Below are 14484 nucleotides of genomic sequence, written 5' to 3'. Positions count from 1 at the left end.
AAAGTGTGGAGTGTTTGTTCTTTCCTTGTCACCAGGGGGCAGCACTAACCTAACAGTCTGAAGATGAGGTGCAGCTCGTCCTCCACCGTGGAGCCGGGGAACAGTGGCCGGCCGGCAGCCATCTCATAGAAAATGCAGCCCACTCCCCTGATGGGATCAGATTAGAGAAGGAGGGGGGGGTCACAAAAAAGCTCGGCTTAAACTCTCACCAACATTTGGATCAAGTTCTCAGAGCTTTACAGGCTGGATGCAATCTGTCCATTATAAACCCCCCCCCCAGATACATTCATGTTCGGTTTAATTAGAACCAAAAAGATTCACTTTTCTATATAAAAAAATGGCAAAAAATGTTTACAGTTTATAAGTGTATAGCGATTTATATGTCAAGGCAACAGAACAGATGAGATACAGGAAATGAAGCATTTATATAGCCAAAAAGAAAAAAAAAATTCAAGCAATTTGATTTAATTTAGTTTCTTTTTATGACCCCATATTCTCTCTAGGGGGCGTCACATACAGCAGCTTTAATTAAACCAACCGTACAGACTGTCCAGTGCACTAAGTCACCAGCTTGCAGCAATCTGTCCTGATTGAGCAGGAGGCAGCGGTGGACAGAGACTTCTAGATTTCATACGAACCATCAGTAGAAGAGGAAGCTCTGTGCAGATCTGAACCCTTAAAGGTATAATGGAGGTTTTTCTTGTATTTTTTAAAGACCAGCTCTATCAACTTTTTTAAAAAATGCACAAGCACAACCCTTTACCTTCTCGTAAGCGGGAACGGTTATTAAACACGTGCAAGAGCGTGCACAAGCCCATTTCTCCTTGTGCACGCTCTGTTTAAAAGTTAAAAGTTCCTGTTCTCATAGCTCATACAAACTTACTGCGTCTCAACATCCACCATAACCCCTAAATCCCTCAATCAATATATAGAGCGGGGAAAATATACTGGACTTTATAGCAAACTCAGTTAACTGACCTTTCCGACTGATGATCAGTACTTTTTGCTCCCTGTTGATGACGTAAATCCTCCTCATCTTTGTTATTAGTCGCTGCTGTCGAGTAGCGACAGCCTAAGCTGACAGCAAATCCCATTATGCTTTGCGAGGAGTGCTCTCTACGCAAAGCATTCTGGGATATATCTGCCTTTCTTTTCCTCTCATACACTTTGTAGACACCGTTTCTCTTATGATCTTCGGCCATTTTCACAGAACGGTGGTGAAAGGTGAGCTTCAACAGCTGTCTGAAACTGCAGCTCACCACAGATATACGCCTGAAAGTGCGCATGCGCAGAAGAAGATGGCTAACGGGACGAGCATATAGGACGGCCTTACGTAAACATAACCCCAGAATGATTGACAATTAGGAGGACCACTTATTTGGATGATTCACCTAGAAAAAGAAAATCCTCCACTATCCCTTTAACTTTAGCATAAAAAACCTGATCCCAAACATACTACTCCTACTGAGAAACATAATGATGGCAGCATCATGCTGTGGGGCTCAGCAGCTTTGGATGATGCCGAATGTAAAGTAACACAGTTTAGATCAAAGCTTAATCATGTGTTGGGAATAAATACTAAAATTTCCAGTTTTTAGTTCAGATTTAGTCCAAACCTTTAATACCCCTGCCTCAGTCTCCTTCTTCATCATACATCGATCAATAAGGTACGTTATTTTAAGATCTGAAAAGCTTCACATGCTTTTCCAAGACAAGGATAAGAGGTCACAATGCACCATTTTCTAAACCAGATTTAAGCTGCTTAAATCTCTGTTTCAGAGAATCTATCTGCCTGTTCCTCCACTGCGCAGACATACGGACCGGTCGCCATCTCCTCACACAGTGAGACCCACTCACCACATGTCTATCTGCGTGGAGTATTCAGAAGAGCCCAGCAGCACGTCCGGAGGCCGATACCAAAGCGTCACCACCTCGTTGGAGTATGTCTTAGTGGGCACGGACTTGGCCCTCGCCAAGCCTGTGGAGAGCATTAATAAAGTTAGACACAAAAAAACAGGAAATCTATGAAAAAGAACAAGGAATGTAGCAATTAAAAATATATACACTACCCTACCGTTCAAAAGTTTGGGGTCACATTGAAATGTCCTTATTTTTGAAGGAAAAGCACTGTACTTTTCAATGAAGATAACTTTAAACTAGTCTTAACTTTAAAGAAATACACTCTATACATTGCTAATGTGGTAAATGACTATTCTAGCTGCAAATGTCTGGTTTTTGGTGCAATATCTACATAGGTGTATAGAGGCCCATTTCCAGCAACTATCACTCCAGTGTTCTAATGGTACAATGTGTTTGCTCATTGGCTCAGAAGGCTAATTGATGATTAGAAAACCCTTGTGCAATCATGTTCACACATCTGAAAACAGTTTAGCTCGTTACAGAAGCTAGAAAACTGACCTTCCTTTGAGCAGATTGAGTTTCTGGATCAATTAAATGCTCGAAACGGCCAGAAAAAGAGAACTTTTATCTGAAACTCAACAGTCTATTCTTGTTCTTAGAAATTAAGGCTATTCCATGCGAGAAATTGCTAAGAAATTGAAGATTTCCTACAACGGTGTGTACTACTCCCTTCAGAGCACAAACAGGCTCTAACCAGAGTAGAAAAAGAAGTGGGAGACCGTGTTGCAAAACTGAGCAAGAACATACGTACATCAGAGTCTCTAGTTTAAGAAACGGATTCCTCACAGGTCCCCAACTGGCATCTTGATTAAATAGTACCCGCAGTAGCCTGTTGTTTTGAGCGTTTAATTGACCCCACAAATGTGATGCTCCAGAAACTCAATCTGCTCAAAGGAAGGTCAGTTTTGAAGCTTCTGTAAAGAACTAAACTGTTTTCAGATGTGTGAACATGATTGCACAAGGGTTTTCTAATCATCAATTAGCCTTCTGAGCCAATGAGCAAACACATTGTACCATTAGAACACTGGAGTGATAGTTGCTGGAAATGGGCCTCTATACACCTATGTAGATATTGCACCAAAAACCAGACATTTGCAGCTAGAAAAGTCATTTACCACATTAGCAATGTATAGAGTGCATTTCTTTAAAGTTAAGACTAGTTTAAAGTTATCATCTTAGAAAAGTACAGTGCCTTCAAAAATAAGGACATTTCAATGTGACCCCAAACTTTTGAAGGGTAGTGTATATATATATATATATATATATATATATATATATATATATATATATATATATATATATATATATATATATATATATATATATATATTCTAAGAAGCCTTTCTGCTTTTTTTTTTTTTTTTTTTTTTTTACAATAAAACCCATGATCCAGGCCATAATCTAAAAGAATTAGGCATAAAAGGACCCTAAACTGAAACTTTTATCACGCCTCTGGATCGTACCAAAGTCAGCCAGTTTGAGCTCTCCTCTGTCGTTGATGAGCAGATTCTGGGGCTTCAGGTCTCTGTGGAGAACTTTCCGCCTGTGACAGTAGGCCAAGCCTCGCAGGATCTGGAACAGAAAAATCTACAGAAAACAAATATCAGTGATTAATAAAACTAGTATGTAACAAATACATCAGATTTATTGTGGTATAATAATGTGATAAAAAGCACATCAGGGTGTTATAAATGACTTCCAACACAGGGTTGCTAACTTCAGTCTCTTGCCACCAGGGGGCACACTAGCAGCATTTCTTGGATTTACACCAGCAGACAGACAGGAAAAAAAAAAGAAAACCTCTTGGGAGTCTATTAAGGCAGCTGGCCACCTGTGAGGTCTCACCTTTACATTCTGCATGCTCAGGATGTTCCCGCAGTCATCCATGTACTGCTTAAGGTCTTTGTCCTGGAAAAGAGAGAGAGGGCGTTTAGAGAAGAGAACTGAAAAGCCCTTTAACATTTGGAAAACAACCCTTCAAATGCACAACATTATGAATAATAAAGAAATGAAGGAGTATATTTTAGCATCCGCAATGAGAGGAGGAGTTAGAGGACAAGGAGGCTGAGGAGGTGAAGGCGGCCTCACCAGGTATTCGAACACCAATGTGAGAGACTTGTCTGTGTGGACGATGTCGTGCAACGTGACGATGTTGGCGTGTTTAAGGTCCTTCAGTAGAGACACTAAAAACAAAGAGGAGAGGATTAACTAGTAGCAAATCTAAGACAAATAAAAGTAATTTATAACCTCATGACAGATACATGCATCTGTTCGCCATTAAGTAGCAATGTCTTCAAATCACATGCACGGTCGCTTTCTCCATTTACTATTTGTTACAAATGTTTCTGATCTTTATAACCTAGAACATAACATCTTGGCCTATTTGCAAAAGGACTGGTTCAGTGTAACATTTAGGTGGCTGATATGTCAGGAGTCACGCAGAAAAACTCTGCTTACCAATGAGAAATATAGTCAGACTCCTGCTTTACCCTCATCTCTTAGGAAGGTAGTGGTGCTATTAAAGTTATTAAACTGTAAACAAAGTTTCAGATGCTGTTTAAAAAGCTAAAACTGCTTGAACCTTCTGCACACAACTATCCCTGACCTGCATGATCAGCCTTTATTAAATAAACTGGGCTGGATCCTACTGTTCTGTCAAATTTTAGGCCTATTTTTAAGTTGCCTTTCTTCTCAAAAATCTTAGAGAAGATTGTTTATTCCCAGCTCATGGACTTTTTAAATGAACAAAATGTTCTTGAGATTTTCCGATCTGGTTTTAAAATATTGCACAGCACAGAATCAGCGCTTTTAAGAGTTTTTAATGACATCTTTTTAGCTACTGACTCTGGACAGTCCTTGTACTTTTAGATTTGACTGCAGCATTTGATACAGTGGACCATGAAATCCTGATTTCTCGTTTGAAGCAGTGGGTGGGCATCAGTGGCTCAGCATTGGAATGGTTCATGTCCTACCTGTCACATCGGACTTTCTGTATCAGCTTAGATGACTCTGTGTCCTCCACTGCTCCTCTCTCATGTGGGGTCCCACAGGGCTCCGTGCTTGGACCTCTTTTATTTTCTCTCTATCTACTCCCACTTGGCTCCATTCTCAGGAAACATGGCATTTCCTTTCACTGTTATGCGGATGACAGCCAGATGTATGTCCCCCTCAAAAAGGCTAATTCCTACTCTGTTGAACCACTTTTAAAATGTTTACATGACCTTAAAGCTTGGATGTCTTTAAATTTTCTGAATTTTAATGACTGGCTTTTGACACCATGTAGAGTGTTGATTTTATGTATACAGATGCATATTTTTATCCTGTGCGGGCAGTGCTTTTATTTTATTTTATTTACTTTTATTTATTTGAGGTATTTTATCTTTTTGTGCAGCACTTGTGTTTATTGAAATCGTGCTGTATAAATAAAGTGGATTGGATTGGCGTTCTGTGGCCTTCATGTCATTTTTGTCTGGCATTTTTATTGTCATTACACTGTCACAAGTACAGCACAATGAAATTAACTCTGCATTTAACCCCTTCCCTTTGGGAGCAGTGGGCTGCCATTATGCGGCGCCCGGGGAGCAGTGTGGGGTTAAGGGTCTTTGCTCTGGGATCCAGAGTGGCAGTCTGTGGGAGTGGATTTCGAACTCACAACCTCAGGATTCCATGCTCTATGCCCTTACCACTAGACCACCACTCCCCTGTTGCTTGATGTTGCCACTTTAATATCGCTAAAGGTGAACAGCATAAATTATTATTAGCTATTATTATGTTCTATGACCCTGCAGCTCTGTCACAGTCCTATCTTCTTAAGGCATCAAAAACTATTTCTTCAGTGTATCAGGATCCTGTTGCATTCATATACTTTTAATGCTAACCTCAAAACAGCCCTGGAGCTCTTAGCGTTACGTTTACCTCAAAGCAGAACAGGTTTGTTTGCTTGTTACATAACCTCCAAGTGTTGTTACCTTCTCTGATAGCCGTGCACGGGGCCCCTTCCTCATGCTCCAGTCTGATCTCCTTCAACGCCACCAGGTTGTCCGTCAGCTTACTCCTCCCTTTGAAAACTGTTGCATAGGTTCCCTGCAGAGCAGCAGGACAAGACTTAAAGCACAATGCTGGACAGAGGATGCACGTTCATGGCAAAATGGCAGATTTTTCCCACTTTAACCTTCTAATTTTAAATATCATTATTTCTAAAGGCCCTTTAAAAGAACACAATGGGACGGAGGGGCGTAGAAAGGAATTGAATATATTTAACTGATGGCAAAAAGAACAAAGTCTGCAAATACAAACATTAAAACATCAAAATAAAGTTTTTTAATTTCCCAGATATAAATTCACTAACCTGCATCTATTTTCTATTAGTAACTAACATCAGGGTTCCTACAGCATAAGGCAAGTTAAATTCAAGACTTTTTAAGACTTTTTAATGCCACTTGAAATAAAAATTTGAGACAAAATTCACAAGAAACACAAGAAACGCTTTGTGTTTCGTGCTTCGCATGTGACTCCACTGCCTTAATTCACATCGTTCCAAGGTTAAATGACTTCTTGCACCAAATCCACTGATCCTCATGTATGTTCCCTGGTTTTAGCCATGGAGAAAACTCTTGGCTGGAGCCAATTTTGGTTACATTTACACCAGACAAAAAGTTAATGCCGCATCTCCCAAATGTCCCGGCCGCAACAACGCTTTTATTGGTTCCGCTATCGGGACGGAACCAATAATGGCGAACCGTTATTTAAAAAAAAAAAAAAAATTGTAAATTTTAAATTTTAATCTTTTATTTAGATTACAAAAATAAATCCTAATAGAAATAATCCTATTTATGATGTTTTAAAAATTAAGACCTACGAAAGACTAATTTAAGACATTTCAATAGCAATTAAGGCCTAAGTTTTATTTTGAAGAATTCGATGCCTTTTAAGACTTTTTAAGGACCTGCGGTAACCCTGAACACCTTTGTTTATAGATGTTTGAGCTCTGCCTATTTTTCAGTGTAGTACTGTTTCTCTGACTGTGACTGACTGGATGTGCTCTCTTCGTCCTCTTCGTCCTCTGACGATGGAGCTGGCTCGGAGCTTTTATGCCTGGATGAGCGTTTCCTGGATGCGGCCGCCTGTGGAGCTGTTTTACAGCTGCCTTTTGGATCTCTGCTTCTGTCTCCTTGAACACCAGTCGGCCTCGGCAGATGGCCGCTCACACTGAGCCTGGTTCTGCTGGAGGTTTCTTCCTGTTCAAAGGGAGTTTTTCCTCTAAACTGTCGCTATAAGCATGCTTAGTGTGAGGGATTGCCTTTGAGTCAACTGGTTTTCCTTAGATAGAAAACTTTTAATCAATTTGACTGTATTATCTGGTTGAATTTTAAAGTGCCTTGAGATGACGTGCTGTGAATTGACGCTATATAAATAAACTGAATAGTATTGCATTGAATTAGTACCAACAAGATCCCTTTGTGTCAAACTGCGTCTGCTTGGATGTGAACCCAGCAGTACAAGATTGGGCTGAAAATGTGACGTGGGAAGACTGCTAGTGCGTGGTTTGCTACAGAGTCGAGTCACTACATACGTCCCTGTAAGGCTGAGCCTATTGTGTTTATGACCTTAGTTTGTTTCCTTTTGCTTCGTCTGGCAGGCTGCAGCCCAGTAAACTGATGTGGGTTGCCTTGCTATGATGACAGGTGGATGCTATTGTTGAGACGAACCGAAACGAAGCAAATAAAGGTGCAGCCAGATGAAGAGGGCCCCTGGAGGGCCGTGTTGGCTTCTTTAGTAACTATGACACCATTAGCACCCGGGAGACGAGAGGAAAATGTAAAAGTCAACAGACTCACATACCTCCCCCAGTTTGTCCAGCTTGATGTACGTCTCCAGCTTCCCGAATCCGATTTCTGACTGGAGGAAAGAAAAGGACAAACATCATTAACGTTGGCAGCATCTTTATTAGCGGGGACAAGATTAACAGACACAGCGACAAATCCTTCTGAATGCCTTACAGCATGAGACGAGGGGCGAAAAGAGGAGATCTAACGCCTGAACCCAAATCAGAACTAATCGGTTATGACAAGAAAAAGTTATCTTGTGGGTTTTTTTTTTGGGAGTTTGCAAACAGTAAGATGAACCAATGAAAACGGTTCCCACTTATAAAGGAAGAAACCATACGGTGAAATTTTTGAAACTGGTTTCAGAGATCAGGTTAATGTATGAATTAGATGCAATCAAGAGGGGAGTTTTGATGAAGCCCCTTCAGAGCTGAAAGGTCAGGTGTCTAACACACAACGGAGGCTTTATAAACGGGGAGTAACGCTAATAAAGAAAACCAGGTGGCGAGGAGGTCTACACGTGTCTCACTTCTGCTTTTTTCTCTCTCCTGTTTAAAATCACACGCCTAAAATCAAAATCTCAAGCAAATTACTGAAGCAAATGACAAAGTGCACGTTTGAAAACAGCAACCTGGAAATTCTCACTTCTGCTTTTCTCTAATGTTAAATGAACCCGCCTCTCACAGCTGGCCATGACACAACAGCCCATCTTCTGTTAAACGCTCCCTTCTCTACCTCACTGTTAGAAATATTTTATTTATACTCCGTTTGTGTTTTTTATGGGTTGTGTTCTAATGAACTATTGTGATGCATAATGTGTGATTAATTTTTTATTAACTCTTGCTTAAGATTGTTCCAGATTAAGGTCATGCAACGGACGGGTTGTGAAGGATGCCTGAACATCCTCTATCACATGTTTCTTCTAAACATGTGTTTTTGGAAAAATTCAATTGTAAAACAACCACATGCTTTGTTTTAACATATGTGCTGAGGTTTAAAGTAAGATCCTTTTGTTTCCCTTTCCCTTAGTTACACCTCAGCTGGTGTAATTAGGGACATCCCCTTTTCTTCAATAAATAGCAAGGAGAAAGCTGAAGACTGCAGAGTGGGGTGGAGATTGTAAACTCTGCAGTCTCTTTCAACTCTCCTCGCGAGTAACAAAATTAATTGTCTCTATGCCTTCTTTCTTTCCCTGTATGTATGTATGATGTTTTAGGTGCTTAGACCTTACACTCACCATCATCGTGCTCTGACATTGACACGAGGAATCACTATTTAATACCCTGTGCAATAACCTATTTTATATTTTATGCCCAGTGCAATAACTACCTATATAATTGCCCATTTATATAAATACCCATTTAATACTCTGTGCAATAAGCCTGTATAATCATCTTGTTAAATAAGAAAATTTAAAGTATTTTTAATAAAGCAGGGAGCTTTTATTAGCTGAATATTAGCTCATTTAAACATTAAGTGAAGAAAAAAAAAGGTTCAATCAGGAAATTTCGAATGAAAAATCAAATAAATAAAAAAATAACTGTTTAAGGCTACCTTCTCTGAAGGGTTTTTAAAAGGTGGGACAACATGGCCTGTTTGGACATTTCCCTCCTTCACAAACTCCCCATTTAAACACTTCAGCTGTGATTCATTGTTATGCAGAAATGTTGTTCTCAAATCAAGCCTCTGGGAGAAACCCTCTGAGTAGCATCCTGTCTGTATATCAGCTCCGCTTCCAGGGAATCGCCCTTTGAACCGAGCTCACTAAATCCAACCCAAACTAGTTGGACTCGAACTGTAGAGACAGAAAAATAGGCCTCAGCAAACCAAGCAACATGCCGACACCATCCTTTGTTGTTTCTTAGGTTTCGTTGAGGTCGCTATGTGCCGGAGAGAAAGAGGGGAATTACTCTGGAAGTTATCCAGAGACGCTGAGGTCACAAAATGTCAGCATCATAAAACCGGGAAACAAACCCAGATTTTAACCCTTGACCTGCCGTCCATGACGTCAATAAAAATATCACATATCAGAACCTCTCCTCACCAGTGATGCTCTGCGGGAACGTCGGCTCAGCGGCTGATCGAAGGGCGGGCTGCTCAGCTGCAGCTTCTGCAGGTAGCCGTCGGGTATCCGGATATCGGCCGGTAGAGACAACCGTTTGTTCAAGTCCTGCAAACACAGATTGTTTAAATAAGAAGTTGTTAAGATTCTGGGAAGCTGTAGTCCTGCAGAGATGAATAAACCAATTTTACAGGATGGTATTTTCTACAGGATGTGAGGACACGTCTCTGTTTCATTCAGGCTCCAAAAGCATAAGAGAGAGCAACACTTTCAGCAAGCAACAAGAAGGCTACAGTGCAGCTAAACTCTTAAGCTCTGGACATTATAGTAAAGGATGGATTTGGAAATATGGCAAACTCTTTAAATCTTATATTTCTGAAATACCGTATTTTCATGACTATAAGGCGCATTCCCTCAAAATATGCGGCGCGCCCTATAGTGCGGTGCGCCCTATGTGTGTTGTTACTGCATACGTTGTTGAGACCACCATGACAACGTTAAAGGGGGAAGTGTGGGCATGGATTGTGTATAAAAGAACAGGTATGTGCTTTATGCAGAACATTGTTGCCATAACAACCCTGAAAATGGCAAAGAGACACGCCTATGAAGCACAGTTTAAACTGAAGGCTATCAGCTACGCAGAGAAACATGGAAATCGAGCAGCCGCGAGCGATGGATGACCGGCGGAGACCACAGTTTCACGAAAAGTGGAAGGCAGCGCCTGGCAAGTTACGCCACAGTTTGCGGATGGATTGTAGATGCTTGGGCTAACGTGTCTGCTGGCTCTGTTGTTCGAGCTTTCGCAAAAGCCGGCGTCATTTCCGAGGAGCCACACGGCACGGAAAGTGACTCTGACAGCGAAGCAGGGGAAATTGGCATGTCTGATTTAGTGCAGCTGTTTAATTCAGAAACAGAGGATGATGACTTTAATGGGTTTGATTAATACTTTGTAATAAATACATGAATAAAGCACAAACATACTCAGTTTTGCTCCCGCTCTACTTTTAAATACGCAGTAGAGGTATTTAAACGTAGTAGAGGATATGTACCGGTATATAAAACCCGCGCCCTATAGTCCGGTGCGCCTTATGTGTGTCAGAGAAAGTTGTTCTTGTCATGGCATTAGCTATTACAAGACCCTACTTACACTAATGACACTGAAGGTACTTTTCTAAAATCAAATGTACCAGAAACTGGTCCTTAAATCACATTATGTCATCATCTTTACTTCCAGTATCAGTATTAATGCTCAGAGAATCCTTAAAAAAAAAAAAAGGGTTGTTTCGAAAGCCACTTCAACATATTCGTAAAATACTTATTCTTGAAGAGAAATCTCTGTCATCAAGTCTGATGAAATCAGTTTTAAATCTGGCAGAAAAACCTGTCAGAGCCGCCCACGCAAACAGGAAGTTTACATTATACACCTGCAGATGAAAGCTTCTCTTTGCATCAAAGCAGGAAGCGCCTGTTAACGTCCAACTCCTGACTTATTAGATAAACTCAAACTCACTCAACATCTGGATCCGTCCCAAAATGCATCTCCAGTTTGTTAGATCATCGTTTTTAATCTGGCCTCTCTTACAGCTTTCACTCTACTTGCAGCAGGAAATTTTTCACCTTAACTTTTATTTTTTCGCCAACGCAGACTATTATGTAAATAGCATTTTAACGCAAGGGAAACTGATAAATCTAAGAGCCTCCTGGACTGGTCGGTTGACCTTTAGCTGCTTTTTTTTCCAACTTTGGGTCACCGTTCCCTGTTATGATCTGCTGCATTTATTAATTTCTCCAAAACAAAATTGGGGGGGAATAATGTTTTACTTTCTGCAAACTTCTGCGGAAATTAAATAACCACCGATTAAATCTTAATCACCTTAATGCTGTAACCTGGTACTAATTTTTATTAATTAATAATCATTCCCACCCTATAAATAAATGTGCTAAAAAGTACATGTTTGTAACCTTTTTATTTATTTTCTTTCTGTCAATCCAGTGCTATAGATTTCATGCCATCTTTGCTTTAATTGAAACCTATTTAAAAAAAAAAAGATAATATCCGTCCTTTTTTTGGAACAACTTGCTGATGGCTGGATATCCAACAGTCACATTAAAACAGATGCTCGGTTTGGTGGCAGCTGCTGCGATGTTTGCATGTTTTCAGAAACATTCCTCTGCTGCCTTGTCGTTACGATTCACGCGGCCAGATTTGGCGGCTCTGTTCATGCGACGGCCATCCATCGCCTGACCTTTGCACCCACACCCTCTCCGGGAGTCGTCCAATCGTCCCGTCCTAATCCCTTACAACAGGGGCCCATCTGGACGGTATTACACTAATCCCGGTGATGTAATCCCAGGACGGCATGGCTCCCTGCCGCCATGCTCTCATTTCTTACTTTGTCGTTTCTTCTGCTGATGTGAAGCAATGAAATGTTTAATTATAGCAGGAAGTGCTATACAAGTTTCCCCTGTTGCCATACGTCTTAATTTCACCTTGAAAAGTACACTTTTTCTGATTGTGAAACAGTCACAGGAAGTATGAGGTGTAGGCTACATGTTCTGCTCTCAGAGATCTATGTGTGGGCAGCACATTTCCACCACCGGTTCTTGAGGTTATTTTTTTTCCATCCTCTTGCTATTTTGCATGCATGGTTTGTCTTTTCTGCGGCCTGCAAAAAAAAAGATTTTGTGTTTCTCTTGACGAGCTTTGTTTTTTAAGTTTCTGCCAGGATCACAGCTGGAGCAGAACTGAACCTTTAAAGAGTTGAAGTTTATGTTCAGCCTCTATGAATACGTAAAAACGAAGGAGGGATGCGTTTGCTCTCCTCCTGAGAAGAAGACAGACATTTGCCCTGATTCCTGATTCATGTCAGGTGTTCCTTCCTGAAATCCAATTAGCAACAGTTAGCCAATTATAAGCTGTGGTGTCGCATCTTTCCCTAATGATCAGAGTCCTCCAACTGTTCAGATAAACCTTGTTTTGCTGTTAATATCTTAAAGAAACCAGGTTTGTTACGGTACTTAAAAAAGGAACCACTTTAAACTATGTCTTAGCTACACAAGGACAGATATTTTGTAGCTACAGCTAACTTTTCTGTTATTTTTCTTTCCCCAATAATGAGCTCTCTGACCGTTTCTCCTTCCTGGTCAGACTTTCTGCACTCCAATACTACAATCTTATGCAACTACAGGCCAGAAAAATCCTCAGCTAAACTATTTTTTTATTTTTCAAATTGGACAACCAACTGAGCTCCTATAAATGTTATTTATTTAGTATTTCTGTATAAATCAAATGTACTTGCATTGGTTTTTTGTTGTAAATTAAGGTACATAATTTACCTTTTATTTTCTGCTGAAAACAGTCTGATCGCATAAGTTAAATAATCAGCAGATTTATGAACTTGTGAACCGAATTAAGGCGACGGAAATCTGCTAAAGCCGGCAGCAGCTAATAAGAAATCTAAAGAATTTTATTACACTGTAAAAGAGTTTTACTTAAAACTAAATTTTTGGAAATCTGTATTCAAATAAGAGCTGAAGGAGGAAGGCAAGAGGAAGAGGGACATCTATAACCCTTAAAAAGATAAACATTGAATAGAAAATGAGTTGCAACAAATAAATATCTGTTACTGTTAGCATCCTGTTAGCACTAGCCTCTTAATGAAAACACAGGAACAATAACTGAATGTTTTCAGGTTATTAAATCATGCTAGCCTGCAGCGAGCTGTTTGCTCAGTGCTATGATAAAGTATTTATCCTCATTCAGATTGGTTAATTTTTTATGTTTCAAAGGGAGCTGGAAGATAAAGCTGTTTTTATTGACATTATTTAGAAACAGCCACCAAAAAAACATCCTCTGTGAAACGGTGAATGCTTCATCTTAAACAGACTGTTATCAAGCACATTTCAGGGCAAATTTTCTGAGCCACACCCACAGCAGGTTCTGGTTAGACCTGTAAAGAAATTCCCGAAATAGAACCTGTCTGACGACGACCGACAGGAATACATTTTCATTTTTTTTTTTATCTTACACAATACTTTCTGTTGTGCTGTTGTTTAGGAGAAAATATAAAATTATCTTTACCTATTGTAAGATTTTTCAATGTTGAAAATAGATTTTTGTTTTACACTATTACTTCATTTTTAGTGGTATCGATGTCATCCGATCATATTAAATCAGTGCGACTCATTTTCCACCCAAATCGTATTCAAATAATAATATAAAAAACATATTTCTAAAATTTGTATCCAAGTAAAGAAAATAAATAAATAAATAAATCCCTTGAAACGGACAATAATAGTTTTGTTCCTGAAAGTCTTCATATTATGTAATAACCAGAGGTGCGTCCAACTCAGGTTGCAGGAAGTTTACGTAAATTTGAGAGACAGAAGGAGAACAGGTTTAGTGTAGGCGGACGTAGTGACAATAGGTAAAGGTTTCAAACCACATTTCAAAACTGATTTAAACAACAATAGGTGGAAGAACGGCGAGTTGAGAAGAGCTGCTTGTCTGCAGGAAAACCTTTAGAGAGATGATCAGACTCTGCCTCATTCCGCTGACATCTTCATGACATACGTTTAGCCACAGAGAGCGAGCTGAATAATCAGACAGACACAGACTTGGCTGAGTTAATGCGTTGGAGCACTTTTCACACGTCAAAGATCGCTTTGGCAGAGCGA

At 40.0% G+C, this 14484-nt stretch overlaps 1 protein-coding gene across 1 annotated transcript in view; it reads right to left on the bottom strand.

Moving 5' to 3' along the window:
- The window catches only part of LOC119789452 (cyclin-dependent kinase 17-like), a 57398-nt gene that overhangs the window by 4661 nt on the left and 38253 nt on the right, over nucleotides 1–14484 (bottom strand). The window contains exons 5-12 of the mRNA XM_038294328.1: nucleotides 9790–9915; nucleotides 7762–7818; nucleotides 5889–6003; nucleotides 4009–4103; nucleotides 3766–3828; nucleotides 3384–3507; nucleotides 1858–1978; nucleotides 50–147 (exon numbers count right to left, since the gene is read on the bottom strand). Of these exons, the coding sequence (XP_038150256.1) occupies nucleotides 50–147; nucleotides 1858–1978; nucleotides 3384–3507; nucleotides 3766–3828; nucleotides 4009–4103; nucleotides 5889–6003; nucleotides 7762–7818; nucleotides 9790–9915 (799 nt within the window). The remainder of the gene's footprint in view (nucleotides 1–49; nucleotides 148–1857; nucleotides 1979–3383; nucleotides 3508–3765; nucleotides 3829–4008; nucleotides 4104–5888; nucleotides 6004–7761; nucleotides 7819–9789; nucleotides 9916–14484) is intronic.

This window comes from Cyprinodon tularosa, unplaced genomic scaffold (assembly GCF_016077235.1).
Source record: "Cyprinodon tularosa strain WSP-4 unplaced genomic scaffold, ASM1607723v1 ctg339, whole genome shotgun sequence".
Classification (NCBI taxonomy): domain Eukaryota; kingdom Metazoa; phylum Chordata; class Actinopteri; order Cyprinodontiformes; family Cyprinodontidae; genus Cyprinodon; species Cyprinodon tularosa.
Note: the sequence above shows the minus strand (reverse complement) of the source record. Positions and strands in the feature narration are given on the sequence as shown.